Below are 27,158 nucleotides of genomic sequence, written 5' to 3'. Positions count from 1 at the left end.
TGCCAGAACGGAGCACGGTATTCGGTCCAGTACTTATCTCATAACATTTAGCCGCTACTCGCTCATAGAGGGCGCTAGAGAAAACTGTTCTTATAAGAACACAAACTATCTGTTATCGCCAGAAAACAAGAGAGTGCCTTTATTCATTTATTTTTTAAATTATCTCCGCATATTAACCAACAATTATTCATATCATATCATTGTCATAATATGACATTGTACGTACTAACTATTAACAGAGAAAAAATAGAGTGCTCACTCCATTCATCAGTTTTAGTACCAAAACGACTATTATTTTCGTAGTCGACATCTAGCATCGAGTAGCGGAATGTTGGTATTATCAAAACAAATTATATACTTATATGGATAAATGATTTTATTATTTTTATATCATTTTGACCCATGTTCCTTCACTGATATGTATGTGTTAAAATCGTTAAATATCAAACGGTGTCGCCATCTACACGAGTATAGGCCAAAGGTATGGCGCCATCTTTCAAGCATCAATTTCTTCTTATTTTTGTACACATTGAAACTAATTAAAGTTTAACAAAATTAGGTAAGTAAATATAATATTTTGTGATTCTATTTAGAATAAATTCTAATTAAATTCTAATTAATAATAGAATGTATGTTGCACAAACACGAACGATAACGATGATCATGCTGATTTATCATGAACGTTATCTCTTACTCTAATACAATAGTTTTTAGGGTTTCATAACCAACTAGAAACCCGTATAGTTTCGCCATGTCCGTCTGTCTATCTGTTCGAGGGTTTGCTCCGTGATCGTTAGCGCTAGAAACTGCAATTTGGCATAATATCCATATTATATATCACTCAATCCGACAGTGGTAGAGTAGACTAGTGGACAAGGAAGGCGACTAGGAAGGCCTAATGTTATTACGAGCTAATCGCATAGAAGTTTTAAATTAAATAAATAATGTATTATTGTTGCATATTTTTTTGAACAATGCATAATGTAGTTCATAATTAAGTTTCTTAAAATTTAATATTATATAATCTATCTTAAGTAAGTAGGCACTACAGTCAAAATAAAACTAATAGTTAATTAGTATAAAAAAATATTTATTTTACTACTTGCTAATCACAAAAAACCTAATCTAATGTAATTTACATAATGGCAACGGGTAAAATTGTGTCACATGTTCAGCATCCGAATCAACCCGATTCCCACAATTTTATTTTCTTTTGCTAATTTCATCCAACATATTGTTTTAAGCTATGTATTTAATATAAATGTGATGAAAAGTAACCACTAGAATCAACTGGACGGGCTTTGTGATAAATCGATATATTATAAAACTTACAGTTTTCAAAACATTCATCTTGGACTGTTAGTTGTCTATGGAACGGGAATCCTAAAGGCTTCTTATCAACTTCATTTAAAACTTGGTTATAATAATTGGTAATAGGCGCCATTTCATCAAACGAAGACTTTTCTGTTTGTGTTACCATAATGAAAAGAGTTAAATTGAGTCCTTCTTTTAACCCTTTAGGTATTACAAGATTTTTAGGAAGTTTGAATAGGTTAAACTTATTAGTTTTCTTGTCTGATGCTTCCATATTATAATATTCATCAGAAGAAAATCTATCAGACGAGTCAGATGACCAACTTAAAGTATTGAGTCCTTGTTTAACTTGTGTTTTATAAGCGTCTAATTCAAAAAATCTGTCATAAATTTGCCAGCAATCTTTAGCGTTACACAGAGGGCCGAGGAAAAGCCGGACAATAACCTCCGATTCGATTGTTGCGTCAAGCGTAAAGTTGAGCATGAATGGCAAATGATTCAATCTCCTTTGCCTCGCTGTAATTACTAAGGGTGATTGTAAATTGCCACCTCCTAATCCCTTATTTAAACTAAATTTGTAGTAATCGAAGTATGTTGTGATGTTTGTGAAACGATTATCAATTATAGCTAAGTTTTTGTTCTGGTATTGAGCTAAGTCCAAATTGTCTACCGTTTTTCTGTATTCCGTGAAATATTCCAACATGCTTTTAATAAGATGCCAGTACGTGTGGTCTCTCAGTGAGGTGTGCGGGAAGTGCATCACTGAAGGGGCTGGGTTATACCTGAAAAATAAAGATAAGTTAACTATACTAAGATAAATTTACTGTCGAAATATTTTAAAGACAAACCGGTTGCACTATTTAAACATCTATTTAATCCCAGTTACATTTGCTAAAATTAAGTAGGTATAGATATGATATAGAAAGTTTAATTGTTGATTAAACTCAGCAGCAGCACACTAAAGTTCGTGAAACTGAATCTAAAATATTATGACTATTAGGCATTTTAATTAAAATGGAAGCTAATTTCCATAAAACCACTAAAGAGCAATATAATGTTTTTGGGAATAATAATTAAAGTAAATAAATCTAGCATAAAATTATAAACATATATTATTTATGTAAAAACTTACCAGTCGATGGGGTATCCATTGCCGCCATAGCCATAAATCGATCTAATGATCTTTACAGATTTGAGGCTATCTAGATTAGCACGAACCAGTTTGGATAGTAGATCTATGTTGTACTCTCCCGCCATGGGAACGGTTGTACCATTACTATCCTGTGAAGATAAAGATTGCATTGGAACTATTACTTTACAAGGTTTCTTTTATAACGACATAATGTCAAAAGGAAAATATAAATGATTTCTGTTTTTGAACATAAGTACGTAAAAACCTACCACCAATAGTCCTCGAGAAATGCATTCTCTTATCGCAATGTCAATCGATTTCAGACGAGCTCTTCCCTCATTCCATTCCTTAATAGATGATTTAATTGGGAATGGTAGGCCATAGTCATGTATGAGGTAGGAATTGTAACTATTTAAGTTAATATCGCACGTTTCATTATAGTCCTTGTTGAGGTGCTCCTTTTCAAGTTGGTAACGTGCCATCAGTTGTTTGTGTGTAAAATAATAATGTTCAGCATGGCGTGGGTTCAGCAAATCTAATTCATCGTTGCTCATCCAAAATGGATGCAATAAATGCACTCCGTAATAATAGCTATTAAGAGCAATATCTTCCTTGAAGTAATTTATTTCTCGATCACAACCATTTTGCGGCAAGTTCCAACCGGAATAGTTAGTATTAATCGATACTACATCATCAGTTCTATAGTATTGGTTAAGTTTGGCATCTTCCTCGTTAAATATGCCATTGCCTAGTTTTAAGTGCATTGCTTTCCACATTGCTTCACTGTTAACAAAATGGTTAGGTTTCTTAATAAATGGAGGTAACATTTCTTCTTTCTTAAATTTGTTGCCATAGAGAGATGCTAATCGCCAAGCGTAGTCAAACATGTCTTTATTGATGTTAACTCTGGCCCACCGTTCAATATCGTCAAACTTGTCATCATCTACATCCAGCAACAGGCGATACAATGCAATAGTAGCCTCTCTCATGTTATCATCATAAATATTGAAGGTCAATCCAAGTTTTGTATGACCTTTTTTTAAAATCTCGAGCATACGCTTGTAGCTTGATTTATCCTGTAAATGAGATGAAATAATAATATTTTATCTAATACATAAAACGCGTACATACATTTTTATCTGGTATACATTTTTAAGGGCAATCAAAACGGCTCAATTTGTACATTATACCATCGATCTGAATGTCAAAACATTACTTATAAAGCTCACCTTATTTACAACTTCAGCCAATGCAGGTTTAATAAAATAATCATTCTTCTGAGGCGAAAAGCCCGAAGGCACGATCTTCATAACTGAAGAATCATCAGCGAATTCTGTAAATGGACATTGTCTTTATTTGGATATCGAATTGTTTACGTAGACACAAAGGAGTTTTTAGCTAGTCTGTCCTAGTTGTACGTACTACACATACTAAATAAGTTAATGTCATTTACTTAACTGATGTCAATGACTTGTCAACAAACACTTCGGGTTATAATTTTTTTTTTGTTTATTTTTGTATTTTAAAATATGTTAATAACGTAGTTGCAGCGTTCTATGAGACTCTCACGACAGGTGTTAATTTTTTTGATAACATGCATTTCTCAATGGCAAGGGCTTGCTGCATTCTCAAGCATATTTTATCCAGGAGATTGAGTGTGACTTGCCCATCTCCCACTGCTGCAACGCTGAAATAGGGGAGAAATAGGGAAGGCTATTCCCCAACAGTAGGACACTCTTATAGGCTAATTAAAAAAAAGTTGGCTGTAGTATAGAAATCGATATTTTATAATAGCATACCTCCTTCGTTGACTATAGCTCGATACTCTTCCGCCGGAGCAGACGCAGTGGTAGTCACGAGAAATAGAATCCAGAGAAACATTTTCCCTCTTTGATTGAATTCACGGCGGACCATTGAGCCCAACTAAGCACTTCGATAGAGACAGGGACTATATGTAGCTGGAACCACGTAACTCTTTCTGCTGATCCAATTGAGATACTTGCGGTCATTTTAATAGGCATAATTTTGTACAGTCCACGTGAAAAGTTTGTTATGTAACCGTCTAGAAATTTGATAGTACATGGAAATATTATGGACGAATGGATTTGTTTTGGACGAAGCATGTTGCGGATTTGCATTTGTGGCCACCTGACGAAGGCTGCGTTGTGGATATCCTTACTGAAAATTTGATCATTTTTGTTATTGTCTAAATAAAATGATAAAAATTATGGAATACAAATGAATGTGTATTTAACATGTAATTTCTAGTGTCCATTATTATGTGACTTATTACTATAAGTGAGACAGTTAAGACATATAAGTAAGGTAATCATCCAGTGTCGTCTCGTTAAAACAATTTGTAAGCTAGCCGGGCTACTAATTTTCCAAGGACAATACTAGATTGTTTCAAATAAAGGCTAGCCAACTTTGTATCAAGTCTAATGAACGCGTTGCTATTATTTAGTGACGATAAAATAAAATATTCAAACTACAGGAATTCAACTACATACATGCATCATAAAATCGGCAATTTTTTTTTTGCAAATGTACGTTTGAAACCCGTATACCTACCTACCTAGAAGATGTTGATGTCAACTTGAGCCAGTCTTCTCCGAGACCACGGGGACAACGCCGTCCTCGAAACGTCGGAGGTAAATCTTAAAACTTAAATACGCGATTAAGTCTCGTTGTGTAGTTTGATAATGTTTAATAATCGTGAAAGTTTAAATCAGTGTTTAATCCGTATAGTTTCATATAATACCTAATACGGGTATTAGGTATTATATAAAATTATATTAGTATAGGCCTAATTAGGTATTATATGAAATACCTACTTAAGATACAACGATGATTCTAAGAGAAGGAATTTACATATTTCTAAATGTATTTTTTTTAATTTTGTTGGATATACAGGACAGGTGAGAATACAAAATAATCATTCACGCCCCCAACTGTACGCGCATCTCAGGAAACTAAATGCAATTGGAAAATTGACCAATTGTAGCGGTGGGAAGATGGCTAATTTTAGTCGAACAAGGGACAATTCCTCACTTTCAAACACCAATCACGTGGGGAGTGGAAGTTTTAGACTAGGCACTTATATAACCAATATAACACCTGAACTGGCTGTTGAATGCTAAATTTATACTTAAATTGCGATGAATGAATGGGAGTCGACAAGCCGGAAACGCGTCAAGCAAAGCAGATTATGTTGTAGAAATACGTGCACAATAATATTATTTATAGAGGATTTATATTTGAACTTATATAGAAAATTGGTCTCTTATTGTTACTGCTTTGGAGCCTAATTCTTGGCTTTTAAACATGACTGCGTGCAAAATGTCTCCTTTAAGTGAAAACTATAATATGTCTGGTAGTATTTTCTTGTGCACCATCTTATATGAATGTTGGTTACTTTAAAGATTCATTAATTATTTGCTACTTGATGTTAGGAAAAAATAGAAGTTACATTGAGTAGAAATTATACATAAATATATGTGTATGTTTATGTTAAACCATACCAAACATATAGGTATCCGTGTGTACTAATAGTTCACACTCACAGTAGGTACCTAATTGACAGTTCAGTGTTTTATCTAATAAATAAATAAATAAACAAAATTATTAACAAAGGCATTTATTTAGATGTTAATAACTTAAATAGTTTCCTCTTGTAATCAAGGTGTATAAGTATAACCATAAATATTATAAATATAATGTCTCTTGAGAACTGAAAGAACATATCATATAAATTATTCCGGAAATAATTCTTTAGAACGCCCTCTGATCCTTGGCCTACTCAATGTAGACTGTCTAATAAAACGCACTATCTATAAGATAGATGATGTAAAGTTGTTTTTGTCACGAACCATGCTAATACCGCATTAGTAAGTTTTGTACTAATATCGAAGTCTATATAACTTCTAAGTAATGTATAAATAGTTACTAAATGTAATAATACTATGGGAATATTGCTGATACGCCTAGTCGCCAGTCATCATCTCCATGAATTCTGAAAAGGAAAAAAAAACTGTAATTATTAAAAGTAGTCGATCTAAATCGGAGAACAAACTAAGCTCGGTGACGTTGTTGTCTAGTTAACAACAACTAACAATGCCTATTACCATTCATTATGTCTTAAAGAACTACAGGGATTATTTGACTTTTCTTTATTCAATATCAATTTAACATAATACCCCATCAAGTGGTGCCTTAAGAAGATACCTTTTTTTGGCTTTATTAATAGAACCCGCGACAAGAGAGCATCTATCAATCGCCTTAGTCCATTAATAAACACGCTTGTCGCTTATCGTTGGCGGTGGGATATGTGTATACTTACCATTGACAACACTGTTAACTGTCAATTCATGATCCTTATTGCAAAGCCATAAGGTCCACCGATGATCAGTCAAGAGCGTTGCTGTTAGTACATCATAAATGTATACTATCCGCAAACTAAACTGACGACTAGGGTCGTAAAACTTCTCATTCACACTCGCGTGGTCGTATGTACGTTGAGAGAAATAGTGATAGGTCATATGACCTCGGTCGTCACTTTGGTTTACGGCTACTACGGTATTACAATTACGTACCATCGAAGTCGACGGTTCCGGAGCCGTCAGTGTCGATCTCAGCGATGATGCCGTCGAGGTCGGAGTTGCTCAGCTTGTCATCGAGGGCGGCCAGGATCTCCTTGAGCGTGGACGTGGTGATGTAGCCGTTGCCTTCGCGATCGTACAATCTGGAAATGACATAAAATTCAAATGTTAAAAGTATTTCAAAGGGATTGGTAGGATATTACTGGATGTAACTAGAGCTTGCTTGTTTTATTACGTGTTTAAATATTTATACAATACAAAAACAGAATACGAGGTTGAACTCGTAATTTTCAGAGTTACGAGTAATTAGAGGACATTATGAGCAATATTTTGTACAAAGTCTTTGCAAAAAATATTAATGTTTGTTTATTTGTTTATCTACCTGAAGGCTTCCTTCAGTTCCTGTTGCATAGCTTCGGCATCTTCCTCCTCCAAGAAGTGAGATGCGATGTTGCAGAAGCCATCAAAGTTGATTTTGCCAGAGTCTGGAAAAAAACAATACATCGTGAGCTTCTTTTTAAGCTCACTAATATTCCAACAACTAGATTGCAAAATTGTGTCCTTTGCATAGAGATGGCTTGTTAAATTTAACAATATTGTTAATCTGAACTCTAACTATCCTGTATTTTATCGTGATATTACAATAACGTTACATATAAATGTGAACGAATTTTCGTTAACATCAGTAAAATATTAAACTAAACATTTAAACGTTTCATAACATTTTTAAGCGCCAAGTTTATTTGTAGTTCGACTTTAATTACTACTGCCAAATATAAATTCCTTTCATCACTTAACGATTCCAGTGTAAAAAGTAAACCGAGGCGACCAAAGGAACGGAGATCTTGAGGAGTCATCCGGAAATAGCATCGTCAGTTGAGTTGAGGCGACGAGTAAAAATATTTCGTGGCGCAGAGGTGCGACCGTCAACGCTACACGTGCTTAGGAAGCGTTGCGTTCGCCTTCTAAAAATACTGGCCGTTATACTTATCACGAATGTGGTCGAATTTTAAACTTTGAAAATTATTGAAAAAGACATGGATATTTATAAATAAAAGAATAGAGCACGTTATAATTTCGGGTGTCATGTAAATTAAAATTGAGAATACGCGATTTTTAAAGAAACATGATGCTTCATTACATGGTAAAAGCATGTCATGCGTAGTAACGTATCACATCGCGTATGGATTATTTGTTTAAAGTTATTTAGATATTTCTTGATATTTTAATTAATTCACAGAAATAAGTACTTGTCGGTTCGTCAAAGAAAGTGCTTTAGGTACGTATTTAAAATTAACTAAAATACTTAATATATATATATACTTAATATATATATATATATATATAAACATGTTTTTAAATGTTTGTAACTTCCCTATCAAACTAAATATCTTTTATTAAAATAGAGTTCAGGTTTATGTCACCTGTGTCACTCTTTGGTGAAATTTTTAAAGGTCTGTTACCAAATTTTTACAACACCCATGGTAGACGCACAAAACGGTACAGGTATTTGTTAAGCTTAAAATATGTAGCTTCCTTATTCCTTATATATTTATACTGTATGGATGCCAGTTATACGAAGTAAACCAATTCATTTGTATAAGATTTAATGCGCAATATTGATTTAGAACTATTTTAAGCCATAAAATTAATAGATTACCCAGAAAAAAAACAGAAATATAAATAATGTGGACAAGTTCATCATACTAATACCATTTTATTTGTTTTGTAAAGCCAAATTAGATTTCAAATTATTCCCTGTTGCCTGCTGCAGCCTGTTGTTGCCTGATGTCTACTATAGTTTAATTTATATGCTTAAATTGTATGTCATGTTCTTTTTATATTGGTGGGCATTATAGAATATTTGTATTGTAACTATTGTAATATAAAAATTAAAAAACTTATGCAGTTACACACATAAAATTGAAAAATGTTAATAAACATTATTGGGTATTATAAAATACGAGTATTATTTCATTGAAAAGTTTAACGTGTCTTTGTCTTGTATCCTGTAGGTAATCACTGAACTAACACTTAGTTAATTAAAGATGCACTGAAGCTTCTTATCATAAAAAAAACTGTTCCAGTCTGACGGAGCAGATCAAATCGATTTGTTCCAAAAAAAAAACGAAAATTGATTATTTTACTAACTCTTTTAAGATTAATAAGTAGTTTATTTATAATGACTGTGCATTTACAGTGTCGCTTAAGTACCTAACGCTTTTTTTCACTAATATGAATACTTCATAATATTCGATAAAGTATCTGGGTTTTCAATGTTAAGGGGCTCACTGATTACCAGTTCGCCGGACCATATCAGCCTGTCAGTTAAACGCAAAACTTGACAGCTCCGGACAACTGATATTCTGATATCGTCCGGCGAACTGGTAATCGGTGGGCTCCTTTAGGCCAAAACTCGGCTTTTAGGTACATATATATTTTTTTAAAGTAGTAAAATAATCTCGTTAGGTAAGAGATAATGTAGTGAAAGGCTCTATTGTCGGGCTAACTTACTTTCTGGATCATTCTCTCCAATGAGAGCCTGCAGTTCAGAGTCATCGAACAGCTGACCCATGGTGTTCAGGATGGTGGAGATCTTGAGGCAGTCGATGTAGCCAGACTTGGTGGTGTCGAACATCTGGAAGGCTTTGCGAAGCATCGCCATCTTCTGATCGTCGTCGGTGTCCTATCGAAGAAGGTAAAGTTAAGAAGAGAAGAAGATTAAGAAAGAGAAGACATTGTACCTATTGAGGAATACTATATTAAAGGAAATAGTATTATTTTGAAAAAAGGACAGCCTTTTGTGGTGTATTGGTAAAACAATCGCAGTCCCAGCGCAATTGTACACTTGACACAACTTTCAATCACATCACTAACTTCACATCACTAAAAGCGTATCAAAATGCGTCCTCACCATGGCAGTAGGGTTGGTAGCTTTATGTAACAAGAACCGAATCCGAGTGCGAGTGTTGTTACACTGGATTTCTCGCCCGCATGGCACCCCTATTTATAGAAAATCCTCAAACGTAGAAACTCTGGAATACGAAAATAAGTGAAAAACTAATTTGCTTCTGTCTCTATCGAACGCGGGATTATGACGTGTTTATTGACTCGTTGCAGTGTAAATTTACGCTGAGATGTATGAAAACAACTTTATATTTCCCTATAGCGTACAAACTTGAGTAAGTTTCACAGAGTAGATACACAGAGTTCTGTAAGGGGAAAATGGTAGGTATTTCCAAATTTGAAGTAAGTTTAAGTCGTTAGAGCTGGTTAATAATATTCTGCAGCATCTTTAATCATGGTTTCTTTAAGTTTAACTACTTACTGAGTTTTAGGTTCACTTCATTAACTATTTAATGTTGCATGGGATGAAAAGATCATAAGGTTAACCGTGAAATGATAATATTCAATTTTTTGATTTGGTTATTCAAAAATTAGTATGGATAAAGGTTTTCATTTTTAGATAGATAGAATCTAGGGTAATGTTTTCTTAAATGTGTTTGTAGTCATGGAAGTTTATTATTATTTATATTCAAAGACCTACCTGAAGAAGAAATATCTTATAAAGTCTTGTAAAGTATCCTGTAAGAAATACAGTCTGTATTTCGATGATACGAGTAGATTGTATTAAATCCCTTCCCTTATTGTCCATAAGTAATAGGCTTTGCATGGTTATAATGGCTATGGTAGATTGTTAAGATAATAATTTTATAAACAAAATAATTAACATGCAGCCATTTTGCCAATAACAGAACACTCGTGGTTACGTTGGGGCCTTATACTAATAGCAGTGATTTCATGAAACTGGGGAAAAGAAATCAAAAGGTAGGTATTTAAAACTTGATTTACCAAATAATAAGATATAAGTACAATCAATACAACCAATCGAATCGTATAGGTAATCGAAAGAAAAAAACTTGGCTTTATATTGACTGCGTTTGTTATACCATATTTTAAACAGGTCATTAGTTACGAGCTTTATAACTGTATTTTTGGTTCAGGCGGAGTATGTCACTTTCTTAGGACGTCACATTCTGAGGACGTCACATTCTGAGTTCGTCACTTTCTGAGTACGTCACTTTCTGAGAACGCCACTTTCTGAGGACGTCACATTCTGAGTTCGTCACTTTCTGAGTACGTCACTTTCTGAGAACGCCACTTTCTGAGGACGTCACTTTCTGAGTTCGTCACTTTCTGAGTACGTCACTTTCTGAGAACGCCACTTTCTGAGTACGTCACTTTCTGAGGACGTCACTTTCTGAGAACGCCACTTTCTGAAAACGTCACTTTCTGAGTACGTCGCGTTTTTTAGCATAGGTACGATTTAACAGTATAATATACCTGCACGAAAAATGTATACTGCCAGCAACCAGATTAGCTGTTCGACATACGGTCGATTTTATATCCTACATACCTGCCAATACCAATCTCTGTTTGCCTTACGCCTGACTGGTAGAGAATTCCATTTGGCAAAACGTCCTATGATTCGTGCAATAAAGTGAAAATAGAGCAATAAATAATAAAAAACAATCTAATTATGTTTAAATCATTATTTAATTCAGAATACTTAGAAACTACAAGCACCAAAACATTTAGCCACAGATTGGAGTTAGGCCATTTATGGGTATTCAATACACATAAATGTTTCGCACAGTAGGAACCATAATTTTATCATTCGCCGCTGTGATTAGCTGGTGAAGGTATCACGGCAAGCTCGCTGACACCAGTAGAAGGTCATTCCCACATATTTACATTTAAACGGACTGCCGGTCCTTTCGTGACAACATATTCTTCAGCATACCGCGTCTTCTGTCATGTCTCCATAAACTCACGTCTTTTTTTCTGGTGATAGTGTAAATTTTGGATATCTGCGTATAAAAATCAGCTCTTGCAGTTTTGTTTCAGACAATATTTCTTCTCGTGTCACCTGTGGAGAATAGGCGTCAAAGGATTTTTTCTTCATATCGTTGGCGAATTTCAAAATATATGTTCAGCCATCAATCACTTCTGCGTATGGAGTGATCCATACTCTCATAGTTCTCATGTTCTGCATATATTTAATGTAATTTATTTGTTTTCTTCCTATATAGGTTACACGATGAATTTTTAAATTAATATTCCATTGTACTTTTAGCCTGACAATAAAAATCTATCATGTCGCCGATTTGACATCGCTGATTTTTTTTCTATTTAAAATCCGAAACTACAAAAAGGTTATATAGTTTGTCAAAGGACTGTCTCATTTCAAACATAGACAGAGATAAACATACTATCTTTGTCTTACACTAGTACTCGCACCCAAAAGAAAAGGATGAGTGTAGTTTTTATTGTTCTTATTTAATGACAAATTTGTTTGACCACTTACAGTCCGTTACGTCTCAGAATGAACTTCGTTTTTCGGGTAAAATCGGACGTATTCGCGTAATAGAAAATGACAGCGTCGTACTGATTTAGTTGCAACTTGCAATCCAACACTCAAACTACACAGGGTGGTCTATACCACGAAGTCCAAAATTTTTTTTTAGCTTCCTCAATTCAATTATAGAATATGTATGTTAGCCGGTTTTTCGTAGTTTTCGAGTTATGAATTTTTGAACTTTTAACTTTTGTTAAGAAATTCCGGGGCGAACCAATTAATTTATTTAAAAAAACTACTTATTGAACTTTTTTGAATGTTTCTTTTTGTAACATAATCCTTTACAAACGACGCAGTTGCTAAAAAAATCAGCATCCTCACTTGGCTACGAGTTGGAAAAAAAAGAGAAAAGTCAAAGTTTTACGTTCAAGCAGGTCAAGTTTAGATTTTACGACGATTCAACGACTTTTGGTTATTTTAGAAACTGCTAGTCCCTAAGTTTTTTTAAAGGTAAAAAAGTGACAATAAGGTCAAAGGAATCGAGGTGGAAAGTTCCCAAATTAGTAATCTGATAGCCCACGTAGTGAAGAATCTAAAAAAAAACAACGGGTTGCACTCCGGGAGTGCCGTCAGAAGTGAAAACTCAATGACATTGTAACAGGTTTTCGATCAGGTCACGTGTCCGTCTTACGTCTTACGAATCTTACGGTCACGTGACCTGTCGAGAGTTTAACATTTTTTCCCCATCACAAAAAGTGCAAAGTGCCGCTAAAGAAGATTTCACTTAAAAATTTTGTACATCGAGGTTTGTACCACCCTGTATAGAGTATAGTTAATACCACCATAACTAGTAGGTAAATATTTAAATTCATATTAAAATATGTGACTTTTAAGTACTGTATAATTAATACAAATTAAATTTAAAATTTTTGTTTTAATTTATTTTTTTATAATAAAGTAAATTTTAATTAAAACTAGAGATAAAATAAAAAAACACAAACTATAAAAAATATACGCACCTACAAAAAAATATGTGACTGTGTATAATTTCAGCCAGAAGTAGTAAATGACGGTGTGACGTTCTGCTTTCAAATTCTGATTCTATTTTATATAGATTATGACAAAAAGTCAAATCGCAATATAGTCATCAACCATATATTAAGCATAACGTCATTAAATTAGGGCTTGTTTTACATTGAGACAATAGGTATCCCTAACTTTTTGCGAGTGAGTAAGAAAGCAGAACAGCAGTATCACCTTCGCGTGTTACCGCCGATACCCGATGTAAGTATCTTTCTAAAATCCGAAGGTCATTCTGAGAGTTAACGGACTGTAGATAATATGTTGCGCTAGCTTCGACCCGCGACTTCATCTGCTTGGAAACATGATGATGATGATGATATCGTACCTATGCTAAAAAACGTGACGTACTCAGAAAGTGACGTCCTCAGAAAGTGGCGTTCTCAGAAAGTGACGTCCTCAAAAAGTGACGTACTCAGAAAGTGGCGTTCTCAGAAAGTGACGTCCTCAAAAAGTGACGTACTCAGAAAGTGACGTACTCAGAAAGTGACGACCTCAGAAAGTGACGTTCTCAGAAAGTGGCGTTCTCATAAAGTGACGTACTCAGAAAGTGACGAACTCAGAATGTGACGTCCTCAGAATGTGACGTCCTAAGAAAGTGACATACTCCGCCTGAACCGTATTTTTTTATATTTTTTTATTTATAAAAGCACCCAATATTAACGGAAGCACGTTACTGAGTGAAAGGTGGAATATGTATTTTTTATAACATATCATTATTTTCTAAAACGCCTTTCGCTACTTAATTTAAGAAAAACTTCATTAATTAAACTTTATCAATTTGCAAACTCGTAAAGGCGTAACTAGTGGCCAATTTCTAGCCTTGTGGGAATAGTTATTGCAAGATATATAATATAGTTACTTATTTATATGTAACTTCCAAGGAAAGAGCACTTGCTCGACTTTCTGGTTTCTAGAAGTAGGGAGTAGGTACATCATATGTTGTGCACATATGTTGTACCATACTATACATATGTAGGTATGTTGTATGAACTACTTGTTTAACTAACCAGAAAAGACGCCTGAAAGAATTTAATTCTAAAATAAACTACATAAATAACAAAACAAAGCTGTAAGCGAAATCTTTAATTCCTACTTGACGAATTCAAATTTAGTTATATTCTGCCAGGTAAACTGAAGTGTGATGTTTACTGAATCAACACACAATCATTCCACGCGTAAACCGCCCAGTCCTTGATCGTAACAGATACGAACGTCCATGCCAACTCTAAAGCATTCCAGAAGCGATACGTAGCGCTAATATATTCGAACGTTTCGTTTCCTTAGTTAGGAAATTCCTTTGATGCGAGTGGCGATACAAAACAAGCTCAATGAAAATATTACGTGCGCGCCGCCGCGGGCTATGGAAGGGATTTTACAGACATTTGAAACCTTTGCTGTATGTTTCCTGCAATTATGTAGTACATAAAGCATGTCAAGTTATACTTATTAGAAACGAATCAAAATAAAAAATATTAAACTAATTCAAAATTTAAATTAATTATAATCATAAATCATTTCGTCTACGAAAACAATGCTCAATAAAAAAATAGTACTTACAACAAAAGGAGGAGATTTAAATTGACATAATTTTTGTTATGATTTTTAATATAAAATGAAAAGTACAATAAATTGATTGGAAATTGATGTAATTATACCTATATGGTTGTAATTATGTAGAAAATAATTTTAATAAAACTATCTTCATACTACTGTCTAGTCAAATATTCGAATCCTACGGCAATAATACCTAAAATAGGTTTTTTGTTCAAACGTATTTGAGGTAAAATATTATTTTACAAATTGCAGCAAAGTAAATACTAATATTTATCTAGTGCCGACAAAGCCAAAATAATAGATGCGTACTTGCAATTAGCTTTATTAGGTAAGTACCTAAGCTTTAAAGCCCAAGTTAGATAGGACTCTGACTCTATTTGAATTTTCAGACTACTCGTGATACAGCATTTATTAGTAACCCTCAATAATTTTCTATTAAGGGTTGTTATAAAATTGTATTTTTGTGCATGTAACTAGTGCTTAATGAACATTTTCAGTCAGCATTCGAAATCCACACAATGGTGAGTGAATGCGTCATCGATTGGCCACCACTGGCCCGTGAAACGGGTTATACGGCGAGACGGCGCAGATATAGAATGTCGGGGATCGACTATAATTTTTGTATTCTCCACCGAATACCACAACGAGAAAAACTATACCAGTCTGAATTCGTCAGTGTGACGCGGAAATAGAATTGGGTCAGCGTTTGATTTGATGACCGGATGGTAATTATGCGCTAACGATGTGATATCTAGTTTTATGTATATTTAAATGATTAAAATTTTTGAGTTTAGGTATGAAGTATCATTTCATATTTACCAGTCGCTTTCGGTAAATGAAAATATCGCGAAATTGGACTAATCCCAATAAGGCCTTATAGACTTTCTACATCGGAAGGTCAAACCGCAGTTAATTTCTACAGTCTGCTCCTTTAGTGAGCTATCAAACCTAACGAAAGTCCGGGATCGCGCTATGAAGATACTACTAACGAACCTATCATAATAAGACTTTTTACAAAAATAAATAAATGGTAAGTAATCTTTTTACATAATAATTTTCTAATTTAAACAGTAGGTATATAATCTAGTACAAACATTTGTCTCAATTAGAAACATTGTAAATGTGCACGAGAACAGTTTATGTTTCTAATAGAACAATTTAAAAAAATCTTATAATCGGCAATAAAATTAATTAATTGTCTCTGAAAAAATACTGGCAAATTAAACTGAAATCTGGCAAAGCCGTTTGGCTCTTCCCGAATGAACTCGCATACCTAGTTGTGGGATCATTCAATCACTACAATTGTCTATTTTCATTGGCTACTATCTCAAACACTGCAAACTGACGCTGTTTAAGCTTCCTACGTTTCCGCTTGTCGGCACTTCAGCGTTCCTATTTGCGATCGACGATCTCGTGTCGCCGGCACACGTTACACGAATTGATGACATGGATTTGTAAAGGAATTCGGTCAAGCTTACCTGACTCTCTCTATATATTTCGTATATTTATTGATAATGACATTATTTATGGAAGCACTGTATTGTGCTCATATTGTTTTTAAAATATCCTTTCGTACATTTTAAGTCGGCTCATTGAAGTAATCCCGTTTAGCTTATAACCCGTTAGCAATTCCGCAGTCTCAGACACTAACGGGTTCTCATTAATTTGCTAGTCGATCCGTAACTGACGTGTGAGCAATTTACTGTGATTTAGCATTCCCTGACCAAAAATAATTGGCTATCATAGCCAAAAGCAACGTTAGATGCCCACAACATCGGTACTGGACCCTGAATCATCGGTGTCAATGGAGTGGAAATATAACTTCATTTTGGCACGGAACAGACTATTTTCCTTGCAGAATTCAATGGTGATATCTAGACGCCAGATGTAATACAACGGCTGCGGAGATATGCTAATCATTGAACTAAAATTAACGGTCAAATATGAAAACTAATATGCCATAATTATTTATTTATTTAAACTTGAATGCACAAAACATAAAAATAATGTACAGATGGTGGACTTAATGCCTAATGGCATTCTCTACCAGTCAACCATCGGGCCAAACAGAGACATATAAAAATGGTGCAAGGAGAACAGAGGCATTTATTAGAACAATAATAATTACCTTGCAAAGGCGTGCTAGAGATTATTGCATTGCTCGGATTTTGTTGCATAGCATTTTGGCATCTGCTAGGTAAATTTAACGATGATTTATATACCTACCGAGTAATAAACCATAGAATCCAAACAGCGAACTATGTTTTGAATACAATTTGACACGTGAAAATTATAACCAAAGTTTTATTATAATAATAACCTTTCATACATTATAATTTATTACGATAGTAGTACACGTGAAATAAAATGATTTACTAACATTTTTTTATGTTTAGCTACCTAATCAAGCGTTCGTCCTCGAACAAAAGAAAATAAAAAAAAATGTTGTTATAATCTTTTATTATTTCTTTAATTACTTACTATACCTACTTACATTTCTTATTTTTTCTATCAATTTGCACATAAAGTACTCTCAACTTGATTCAACGCTCAATTAATAAGCGCAATATTTTATACCAATATTATATTATATTTCGTTAATTCGGCCTAAATATTAGTTTTGTGCAAAATAGAGCTTTGTCAGCGAAAATCTAAATACGTCGTTGCGCTTTCCAAATCTGATATGTGTTCGATTTTTGATTGACAAATAGGTACCTAGCAACGAAACACATAAGGTATTAATTCATTTGATTGAAACCTCGCACATATCAGATTTGGAAAGCCCAACGACGAATATATTAGGTCCTTACCTATGAAATTGGCGTTTTTGTTCATAGATATAAGTCTGATCCTAGTTTTTTTTTTTTACAAAAGTACATACACAATTACAATAAAACTACAGTGCACTCAATAAACAACGATTTTACATACAATTAATTGTTATTTTTTATTGTTAAGTGTTCAGAATTAAGCCTTGAAAATAGGTCTTTTCATGTGCTGTCGGTTCGAGTATTAAAATTACTTATATTTTTCTAATGGTACCAATTTTCAAGAAATGGAGATATTGAAAACATACCTTAAAGGTGTCAAAAATTACTGGAAAAATTTTGTTTGGTTTGAATTAGCCATCAAAAAAATATCCGCAAAATTAATTGTATGGAAATTCGTGTTTCGTTGAAATTCTCCGAACAAAACGCCAATTTCATAGGTAATGACCTAATATTATGTAAGTAGGTCATATCCTCCAACATGAAACATATAATTAAATTAGTAGGTAGCGAATTTGAAAGTACTGTAAATAAATAAATGAAACTTGTTTTTATGTTTTCAGATAAATGCTTTTGCATTGCCAGGCGTGGGTCACTCCGCGATTTCGTCGCTTTGCAACAGGTAGCTAAAAGTACATCCGTTCCACACCAATTTTGGTGGCGCTGTCGCCACCTAGCGGCCATATCTGGCCTGATCGTAACAGACGCGTTTTGTTAGAGAGTGAGTCTTCTGTACCTAGTACTATTATTTATTCTGTGGCATTGCTGCATGATGCAACCGGTGTGTGCCGGCCTTTATATTCTTTTAAACAAGGCATAACATTAAGTATATCTGTCTGTATCTGTATAAAGAAAAGCTCGGGCAATTTTATTTATTGTTTTCATAATAATTTTCCTTTTTCCTTTGAAGACGGCTTACGAAATGAAAATATTTATGTCGTTTTAAGACAACTTCACAGAGACTTCCAAATAACTTATCATAATAACACGTCAAAAATATTTTACTTCTTTTCCGAAACCTTGTAATCGACTGTAAATGTATTTCTATTTGTATGTGAGCTTGTGTCACTCTAGTGAGCGATGGTTTTTAAATTTTCAGAGATGAAAATAGGGAAAGCGAATCGGCGTTGAAGAATACTTGGATCATTTCCAAATATAATGACAGAATACTGTGTAAAATAGCAATAATATACATTAACGACGACTTGTGTTTATTTAAGCGGATGAATGAAAGTCTATATGGTAATTACCATTGATCGTCTAGATAGAGTAGGTAGATAGATAATTTCTTTATTCATACCCACAACATACATATTGGCATTGAAAAGTACAGGATAAGAACACGGAAAACAACTTAATTGCTAAAAAACTTTTACTTTATGAAGCCATGTGTTGTGGCACAGAAAAGGCACTGGCTCAGCAGTCTACAATGATCCGTGTTTTATATGTTGTTAAAACTGTAGTCTCAGTTGGTGCCACTTGTATCGAATTATTTAAGGAATATGGGTCTGTCACACTTGACCTGTTTTTATAATTCATGAATCAGAAATATATCATTTTATGAAGTTTTTTTTTGTGTCAGGTAAAAGTATATCTAAGAATAATTGTTGTCTATTTTCAAAGGGACGCTACTACTATGAAGATACTATTTTTTCACCGCACCAGCTCGGAAAGGCTTACTTTGCACTTCAAAAACTGATAGCAAAATTGCGTTTTATTCACACGTGAGGCAAAGTAATCAAATACAAATTTTGAGTTGTTTTCTTATGTTTGCTGGTTGAATTGACTTTTAAATGATGATTTTGGATGATAAAAATTTAATAACATGCATTTGGATTTGATTTTGTTTGATATTTTACATTTAATATTTGCTTCGGTTTGGTGTGGTGAAAAATTTTGTGTTTCACTCGGGGGCAAATTTTGTTTAACCCTCGTGCTTTGAAACCCTCGCAACGCTCAAGATTCAATTTTTCGAACCACTCGCTACGCTCGTGGTTTAATTTTGGATTCTTTCGCTTGCTAGTGTATCAAAAAGGCACGAGCGGTTAAACAACAGCTTTGCCCCCTTGTAAAACAAATAACTATTAAATAATGCCTTACATATAAACAATCAACTATGCATACATATGTATGACTAGTAAAACTTGACAAACACATTGTCACAGAAAATCTTACAAATATTTTTAAATCGTATACGATCACGAAGAGTAGATATAGATTTACCTTTAATAAATACCAAAATAAAAATAAAAATGTATTTTATTAAAAAAACTTAAGACAACAATAAAACAGTAAAACAATATTGTGACCTATAAAAATATTTTTTTTTCTATTCTATTTTACTCATAGATATAATCATCGCGCTGGAGTATCGCAATGGCAGGGGCTAAAAACTCAGGTGTAGAAGCAGCTTCATTTATGGGTATAACCTTCTCGTCCGTGTCTTCTATGTTATTACCAAAGGTCGTTTTTGAATGCAATTTTATATCGTCAATATTATATAGTTCATCATCGTTTATGTTGATTTTGTCTCCCAACTTATCATTTTCTGGTTTTGGAGTTTTGTTTTCAATTACATATTTGTTATAGTACTTGGTTCTTCTGGCTTCATTACGAGTATTATACTTGTTTCTTTTTTCTTCGTAATTATACTTTTGTTTCCTTGCCTCGTAGTCATACTTTTCGTATGGACTATTCATTAAACGTAGAGCATAAGGTTCCTTGTCTGAAAAATATGAACTGTCTTCTATTTCTGTGTCAAGGTTACTTTGCCCATCAACTTCATAATCCTTTGGTACTTGAATATTATCAGTAATAACTTCATCATTTACTTTTGGAACAATAGTGGCATGGTCATCTTTTTTCGCTTCATAATCTTGGGATTTACCATATTGAGTCTTTTTTAAATTATAATCATAGGGTTCTCTTTTTGGACCATAACTATTTGTTTTATCACTTCCACCCCATTTATTTGACCCGTCATATTCACCTTTGTTTGCTCCACGACTATCTTTGTGTGTTATAATGATATCTTTTACTAACACATTTGGTAATGAAAAGAATTGTTTATCATCAAAGTCTAAGTCAAATGGATACCCAGGAGATAAGGTTGCAGAATTATATTCTGTTTTTGGCATAACGTTTATTCCTGCAGCTGTTACTTTTATAAAGGGTGCTACAAAGACAAGTAATTGCATTGGTAGACCTTCTGGAGTACCTTTCGGAAGTACTAGACGTGATGGGAAACCGGATAAATTCTCAAGAGAGTTTAATGGTTGAACATCTAATCCAAATTCTGCGTCTTCTACTAATTTGTGAAGGACTTTAAGCGAAACAAAATCTTCAGACGTTCTCTCGATTGCATTAGATGTACGAGATATCATGTTACTTCCAATCTTTAAATTACATTCAAAGTTATCCAGCAACATGTATAAATCTTTCTTCATAGCAAATTCACCGGGTAAAATTTTTGGTCCCAAATAAATCTTGACTAATCCTTTCTGACTCACTAATGACGAGATGTTGAATTTAAGAGTAAATGGTTTATGATTCAATCTGCTTTCAACTACATTGACGTCGAACATTGGACGATCTGTCGATATTCTCAAGGCATCTGTTACCTCAAATTTGAATGGTTCAAACATTGTTGCAAGTTTCTTGACTTCTACATTTACAACTTGTACTCCAGGGAAGTATAACGCATTCCTTGTGTACCCAGGAAGGGACTTAAGAGCTTCATCTACCATATCCACAATTTTTTTATTTATCTTCCAAGATACTGGGTCCCGCAGTGACGTCATATAGTGCGCCAACACAGATCGACACCTTTAAATAAATAAAGTATCGTAAATAAAATACAACGTTTCAAGTTTAAGACACTGGAATCTATTATGGTTTTGTGAATTAATTAATTATATAAGTAACTACAGTTACTTTAGGTAACTACCTATTTTCGGTCGCAACACCTGCAAAGAATCTGCGAGCATCCAATTCGTAGTTTTCTACATTGGTCATCAGAAGGTTCATCAGGTTGCTGATAATTTGTGATTTAGTATATCCATTTTGAACCTAAAAGAAGAGGCGTAAGTAAGAACTCTTTCAGAATTAAAATGTAGAAATATGTATTGCAAAATCTCTTTATAGTCTTTTACCAGCGTTGGAATAATTTTCATTATGTTGTCTTCGATGTTTTGTAATGTATTTAGGCCTGTAATGTCCAAACCACTGAGTCTCGGGGTAAATCCTTGTCCATCAGAAAACACAAGCATCGGATCATAAGAATCGACATTGCTTGTTGTCCAATCAAACTTTTCTAGTAGTGTCAGTCCATTTGAATACCGCTCTAAATTATAACGAGCGTTTAATTGTTTCAGGAAATGGTACAAGTACTCTGCATCATTACTATTCACATCTTCAGTGTTAAACCAAGGAGCGTATTGAAGCTTTTTCAAGAAATAATATGTATTCAATCCTACATCTTCGTGGAAATACGCTAGTTTAGATTCACCACTAGCATCAATGTTACATGTATAATTAGCATCTAATATATACGAGTTGCCTTCATTAACAATGCCCTCTGTAACTGCTACATCTCCACCAGCCAATAGAGATGACGCTTTGATAATAATATCTTGACGGATAAAGTAGTGTGGCAACAATTCATATGGAGCAGGAACTGTTATTTTTTCTGTGTCACGTCTTTTCAAAATTGCTAAGTATATAGCATTTACAAAGAGTCCACAGTTCACGTTTTGGCGGGCCCAGGCCGCTGTCTTATAAAAAGTGTCGAAAGTTTGAGCGTTATACAGAACATCGTAAAGTAACTGGAACTCATACATGTGATCTTGATTCAGTTCTGTAAATATTACACCTTTCTGCAGCTGGCCGTTAACAGCATAAAGTTTTTTCAGATTATTGACCATTTCAGGATCCTGAAAAACAATGTACACTATATTTTTCACTGTTTTAAACTAATTCAATATACGAATTGTTTGAGACTATACTGAAATGCTCCATAGAGAGTAATATTTTTGAGCCCAGTCTTTTTTTTTATAGGACCATTTTACACATCGACCTAGTCTCACAGTAAGCTCAGTAAGGCCTGTGTTGTGAGTTTGAGGCGACGATATAGGTAAAATATTTAAATATGTAGGTACTTATTTACATATAAAACATCCTTAAATCAGGAACAAACATGTGTGAAAACACACAATTAAATGCTCTGACCAGGATTCGATCCCGGGACCTCTTTCTTAGTACCTACTCAGGGGCTGTCCATAAATTACATCATCGATTTTTGACGATTTTTGACTCCCCCCCCCTAAAATCATCCAAAAATCATGCTTCAAATGACCCCGTTTCCTCCTACGTCATGCTACCATTTGACGACCGGTCTGGCCTAGTGGGTAGTGACCCTGCCTGCGAAGCCGATGGTCCTGGGTTCGAATCCCAGTAAGGGCATTTATTTGTGTGATGAACACTAGTATTTGTTCCTGAGTCATGGGTGTTTTCTATGTATATAAGTATGTATTTATCTATATAAGTATGTATATCGTCGCCTAGCACCCATAGTACAAGCTTTGCTTAGTTTGGGGCTAGGTTGATCTGTGTAAGATGTCCCCAATATTTATTTATTTTATCATCCGATGTCCAGACCCCCCCCCCCCCTAATTTGAAATCACGTAATTTATGAATAGCCCCTGTATTGACTCAATACTGATCATTCAATCATTGAAAATTGGATGTCTTTTTTATTGCGTGATATCAATTAGGTACTGTATTAATAAACAAAATAATTATGTACGATCAAGCAAATGTTGGTATGCTAACGGTCTCCATTTCAATAGTTGTTTATCGAAAACTGAATATAATTAAAACGTATGTTAGTATAAACGATACCTATTTATGCTTACCGTATATTTATCAGCTATTGAGTCTAAAGTAACCTCTTGAGCCAAGCGAACTATGGCTGGGTCGGTGCTTTCTTCACAGACATTGTCAAATAATGGCAGTAATAACTTTTGCATATGAATCCATCCCATAGAACCTGTAAACAATTTTATTACACTTTAAAATGTTATCAAATTCAAAGAGTGGTCCTCACACTAGGCTTAGCCTGTGACGTGGGGATCTTAGCGAAATACAGAGTACCGATATGTCGCGGCTATTATTTTACTAGAATATATGTGACGCTCCACGGCAAAAGGTACCTTATGGCGGCTGGCGCTTACGTAGCATAGCGCCGCAGTAATTTTGGAGCGGCGTTAATAATAGCGTAAGCGCCAACCGCTATAAGGTACCTTTACCCGTGGGACGTCACATATTATAATTATTATAAAAGCTACTACAGCTTATACTATCAATCTTATATCACTAAGAAGAGAGTAGTTCAGAAGTACAGTCAGTGGACATAGATAGTGACAGCCAAGGTGGCTAAACATATCGGCACTCGTTCTTATTTCTATGGTAACAAAGGCGTGTCACGATATATTTGGTTACGTTGGCCGTCACTATCTATTTGATGCTGACTGTACGACAGAGATAAGCCTCACATACATATATGACGTAAATTCTAATTTTACCCAAATTAATAGCTAATTAAGCACTTTTAAGTAGCCATGAGTTAAGATTTTGTATAAGTATACTTATGCTTTTGCCTATACATATTTAAATTCTTAACGCAAGGTTCGCAGCTAATAATTTTGCTGAATGTACCTATATGCAGACAGACGTGAAGTTATACCAATAACCAGTGTTTTGCCCTGATTAATTTAAGTAACATAATATATAAGCGCGTGAACGAAAGCTCGAGGTCGCAGTCCTTTTCTGCGACCTCTCGAAAGCTTTTGACGTAGTTGACCACAACTTACTATGTTCGAAGCTCTACCACTATGGTGTTCGAGGACCTGCGCAAGACCTGATGTCGGACTTCATGCGCGACCGGACGCAATACGTAACTGGTCAAAGAGGTAGTCTGAACTCACATGGGCTCTCGACCGCCATCGGCGTCCCCCAGGGATCATCTCTGTCAAATGTGGCTTTCTCGGTCCTTCTCAATGACTTGCCCATGGCGGTAAGTGAGGGCGAGGTTTACATGTATGCGGACGACGTTGCTGCTATCGTAACCGCTCCAACCATTGACCAACTGGAGTTGAAGTTAAACACGGTTGCCGGGCAATTATCGAACTGGTTTAAACATAACGGTCTCATTTTAAACTTAACCAAAACCCAATTCATCCAGTTCGATTTGTCCGGACGCAGGCGTCGCCCGCTGCATGTGGAACTCGCCAGTGGTGTTATTGGTCAGGTCAGTACTACTTCTTTCTTGGGTTTTCATATTGACCAAACCCTAACGTGGGAGAACCACATTGAATCCATCTGCGGAAAAATGGGAAGAGCTTGTTTTGCCTTGGGTAGGCTGACTACTGTTCTTCCGCGGCAGGCAGTCCGCAGCTGCTACTATGCCAGCATACAGTCCATAGTACAATATGGGCTTGAGCTATGGGGACGCGCGGCCGACTGGCAGCGTGTTTTCCGGCTTCAAAAACGAGCCGTAAGATCTATGGCTCGAGTACCATGGCATGAGTCGGCTAAGCCACACTTCACCGCCTTGGGTATCGTCACAATGCCGGGTCTCCTAATACTCCAGACAGCCGTATACACACGGGAGAACCTGGATAAATATCCCAGACGGGGTGAAAATAGCGACCGTGTAACTCGCTATGGACACAAATTAGCGGCAGTGCCACGTAGTCTAGCCAAAACGGCTAAATCTATACATGTTATGGGCCCCGCTGTATACAATAACCTACCAGTATCCATAACTGATGCGCCTAGTCTGATGAGTTTCAAGGCTAGACTCAAAAATTGGCTGATTGAGCGGCCGTTTTATAGTGTCGAGGAATATTTGACCTCAAAATATTTATAATGAATACCAAATAATGTTAATAATAAAATAACAATAGCAGTTAAATAATGTCACAATAATTGACTTTTTAGTTTACTTAATTCTCCTTTTTTTTTCTCAAATGTATGACGTAGGGATGTGACGACCCCATCGCCCGCTGGTTTTACCAGTGCAATCAGTCAACGCAGGGCAGCTTGTGGCGAGCTGTTGGGGATTAGCGACCTCACGTACCCGAGTGCTCCTGGAGAGTTCTGTTACCCGCAAGGAGGGTGGGTGGGACAGGATTCTCTGCCTCTGGCTTGCCTTAGCCGGCCGGCCAGAGTGGAGTCGTTAGAGCAATAAGCTCCAGGGGTGGAAGTGAAATATGCATAAGACGCGAGTTGGCACAGTGGCTGTTAACAGCCACTGGGTAGAAAGCGGCGCACACCTCTCGACACCCCTGAGCCGCTCACACCGGTGTTGCCCTTGAGCCATCCTAGATGTCGCTTTTTGTGGGGGTCCATCTTGTGAGGGCGAGTCACCGTCTGCCGGAAATAAAATTGCATACCGTTTTATTAGGCAGGCGTCCGGTTTTTTACCCCATAGCTCAGTTCTTAGTCCATCGCTTTCACCCAATAACCTAGTTCATTTTAGATTCCATCAACTCTCAATAGTCCTTACACCCTGGCGGGTGCTGCCTCTGCGTGCGTCCCATGACACGGGCAAGGGCAGCCTCCGCTCGGTGTACCCCTTACATTTCATTAAAGTGTCAAAAGGGCCTCTACGTGTTGGCTTCGGCTCCGCGCACGCCTCCCAAAGGTCCGGAACACCATTGTTCCGTGATGGGAAAGACATACATAAATAACAATAGCAGTTAAATAATGTCACAATAATTGACTTTTTAGTTTACTTAATTCTCCTTTTTTTTTCTCAAATGTATGAATCTTGTATACTTATTTATAAATCTACCTTTAATGTAGTTTAGTCATGTAAGCCTGACCTGTAATTTATATTATCAATAAAATATGAGTATGAGTATGAGTATGAGTATATATTTTTTCCTGAAAATAAAAACCCCAGCAGTAACTGATTTAAGACTGTTCCGTTTTAACTCTTAAGTTAAAAACTGTAACTTCCAAAATATATTATTGTGCAATGGTACTCGATAACGATAAATATATGGAGTTAAAATATATGTAAGATAACATCAATAGCCCTCTACAGAAAACAGTAACTAAACCGCTAGATCATTTAGGATAGGTATTTATTCGCACAATCAAAAACATACAAACAGTCTCTACTGCATTGTCTATAAATATGAAAATAATAGGTACAATATATTAAACTTACTTATCCTTGTTGTTGGTTGTCGTATATCCGGAACCTTTATAAGGAACCCTAAACTTCCCGCGGCTAATGCCGTAACTAATATTACTGTCAACTCCTTCATTTTCACTAGAACACT

The 27,158-nt window shown here is 35.2% G+C and overlaps 2 protein-coding genes across 2 annotated transcripts; both read right to left on the bottom strand.

Moving 5' to 3' along the window:
* Positions 1–1,139: 1,139 nt before the first annotated feature.
* LOC134797331 (uncharacterized) lies at positions 1,140–27,158 on the bottom strand. The gene is made up of 10 exons (XM_063769553.1): positions 27,044–27,158; positions 23,721–23,854; positions 21,960–22,739; positions 21,755–21,876; positions 20,238–21,633; positions 4,246–4,369; positions 3,676–3,779; positions 2,716–3,522; positions 2,447–2,595; positions 1,140–2,096 (listed from the first exon to the last, which is right to left on the bottom strand). Exons 1-10 carry the CDS (start codon positions 27,141–27,143, stop codon positions 1,253–1,255), a joined length of 4,560 nt encoding a protein of 1,519 aa, XP_063625623.1. The 5' UTR covers positions 27,144–27,158; the 3' UTR covers positions 1,140–1,252.
* Positions 6,175–10,113, bottom strand: LOC134797558 (troponin C). The gene is made up of 5 exons (XM_063769845.1): positions 9,959–10,113; positions 9,559–9,730; positions 7,427–7,529; positions 7,039–7,187; positions 6,175–6,458 (listed from the first exon to the last, which is right to left on the bottom strand). Exons 1-5 carry the CDS (start codon positions 9,959–9,961, stop codon positions 6,430–6,432), a joined length of 456 nt encoding a protein of 151 aa, XP_063625915.1. The 5' UTR covers positions 9,962–10,113; the 3' UTR covers positions 6,175–6,429.

This window comes from Cydia splendana, chromosome 15 (assembly GCF_910591565.1).
Source record: "Cydia splendana chromosome 15, ilCydSple1.2, whole genome shotgun sequence".
Taxonomy (NCBI): Eukaryota; Metazoa; Arthropoda; class Insecta; order Lepidoptera; family Tortricidae; genus Cydia; species Cydia splendana.
This window is presented reverse-complemented; position numbering and strand designations above follow the sequence as displayed.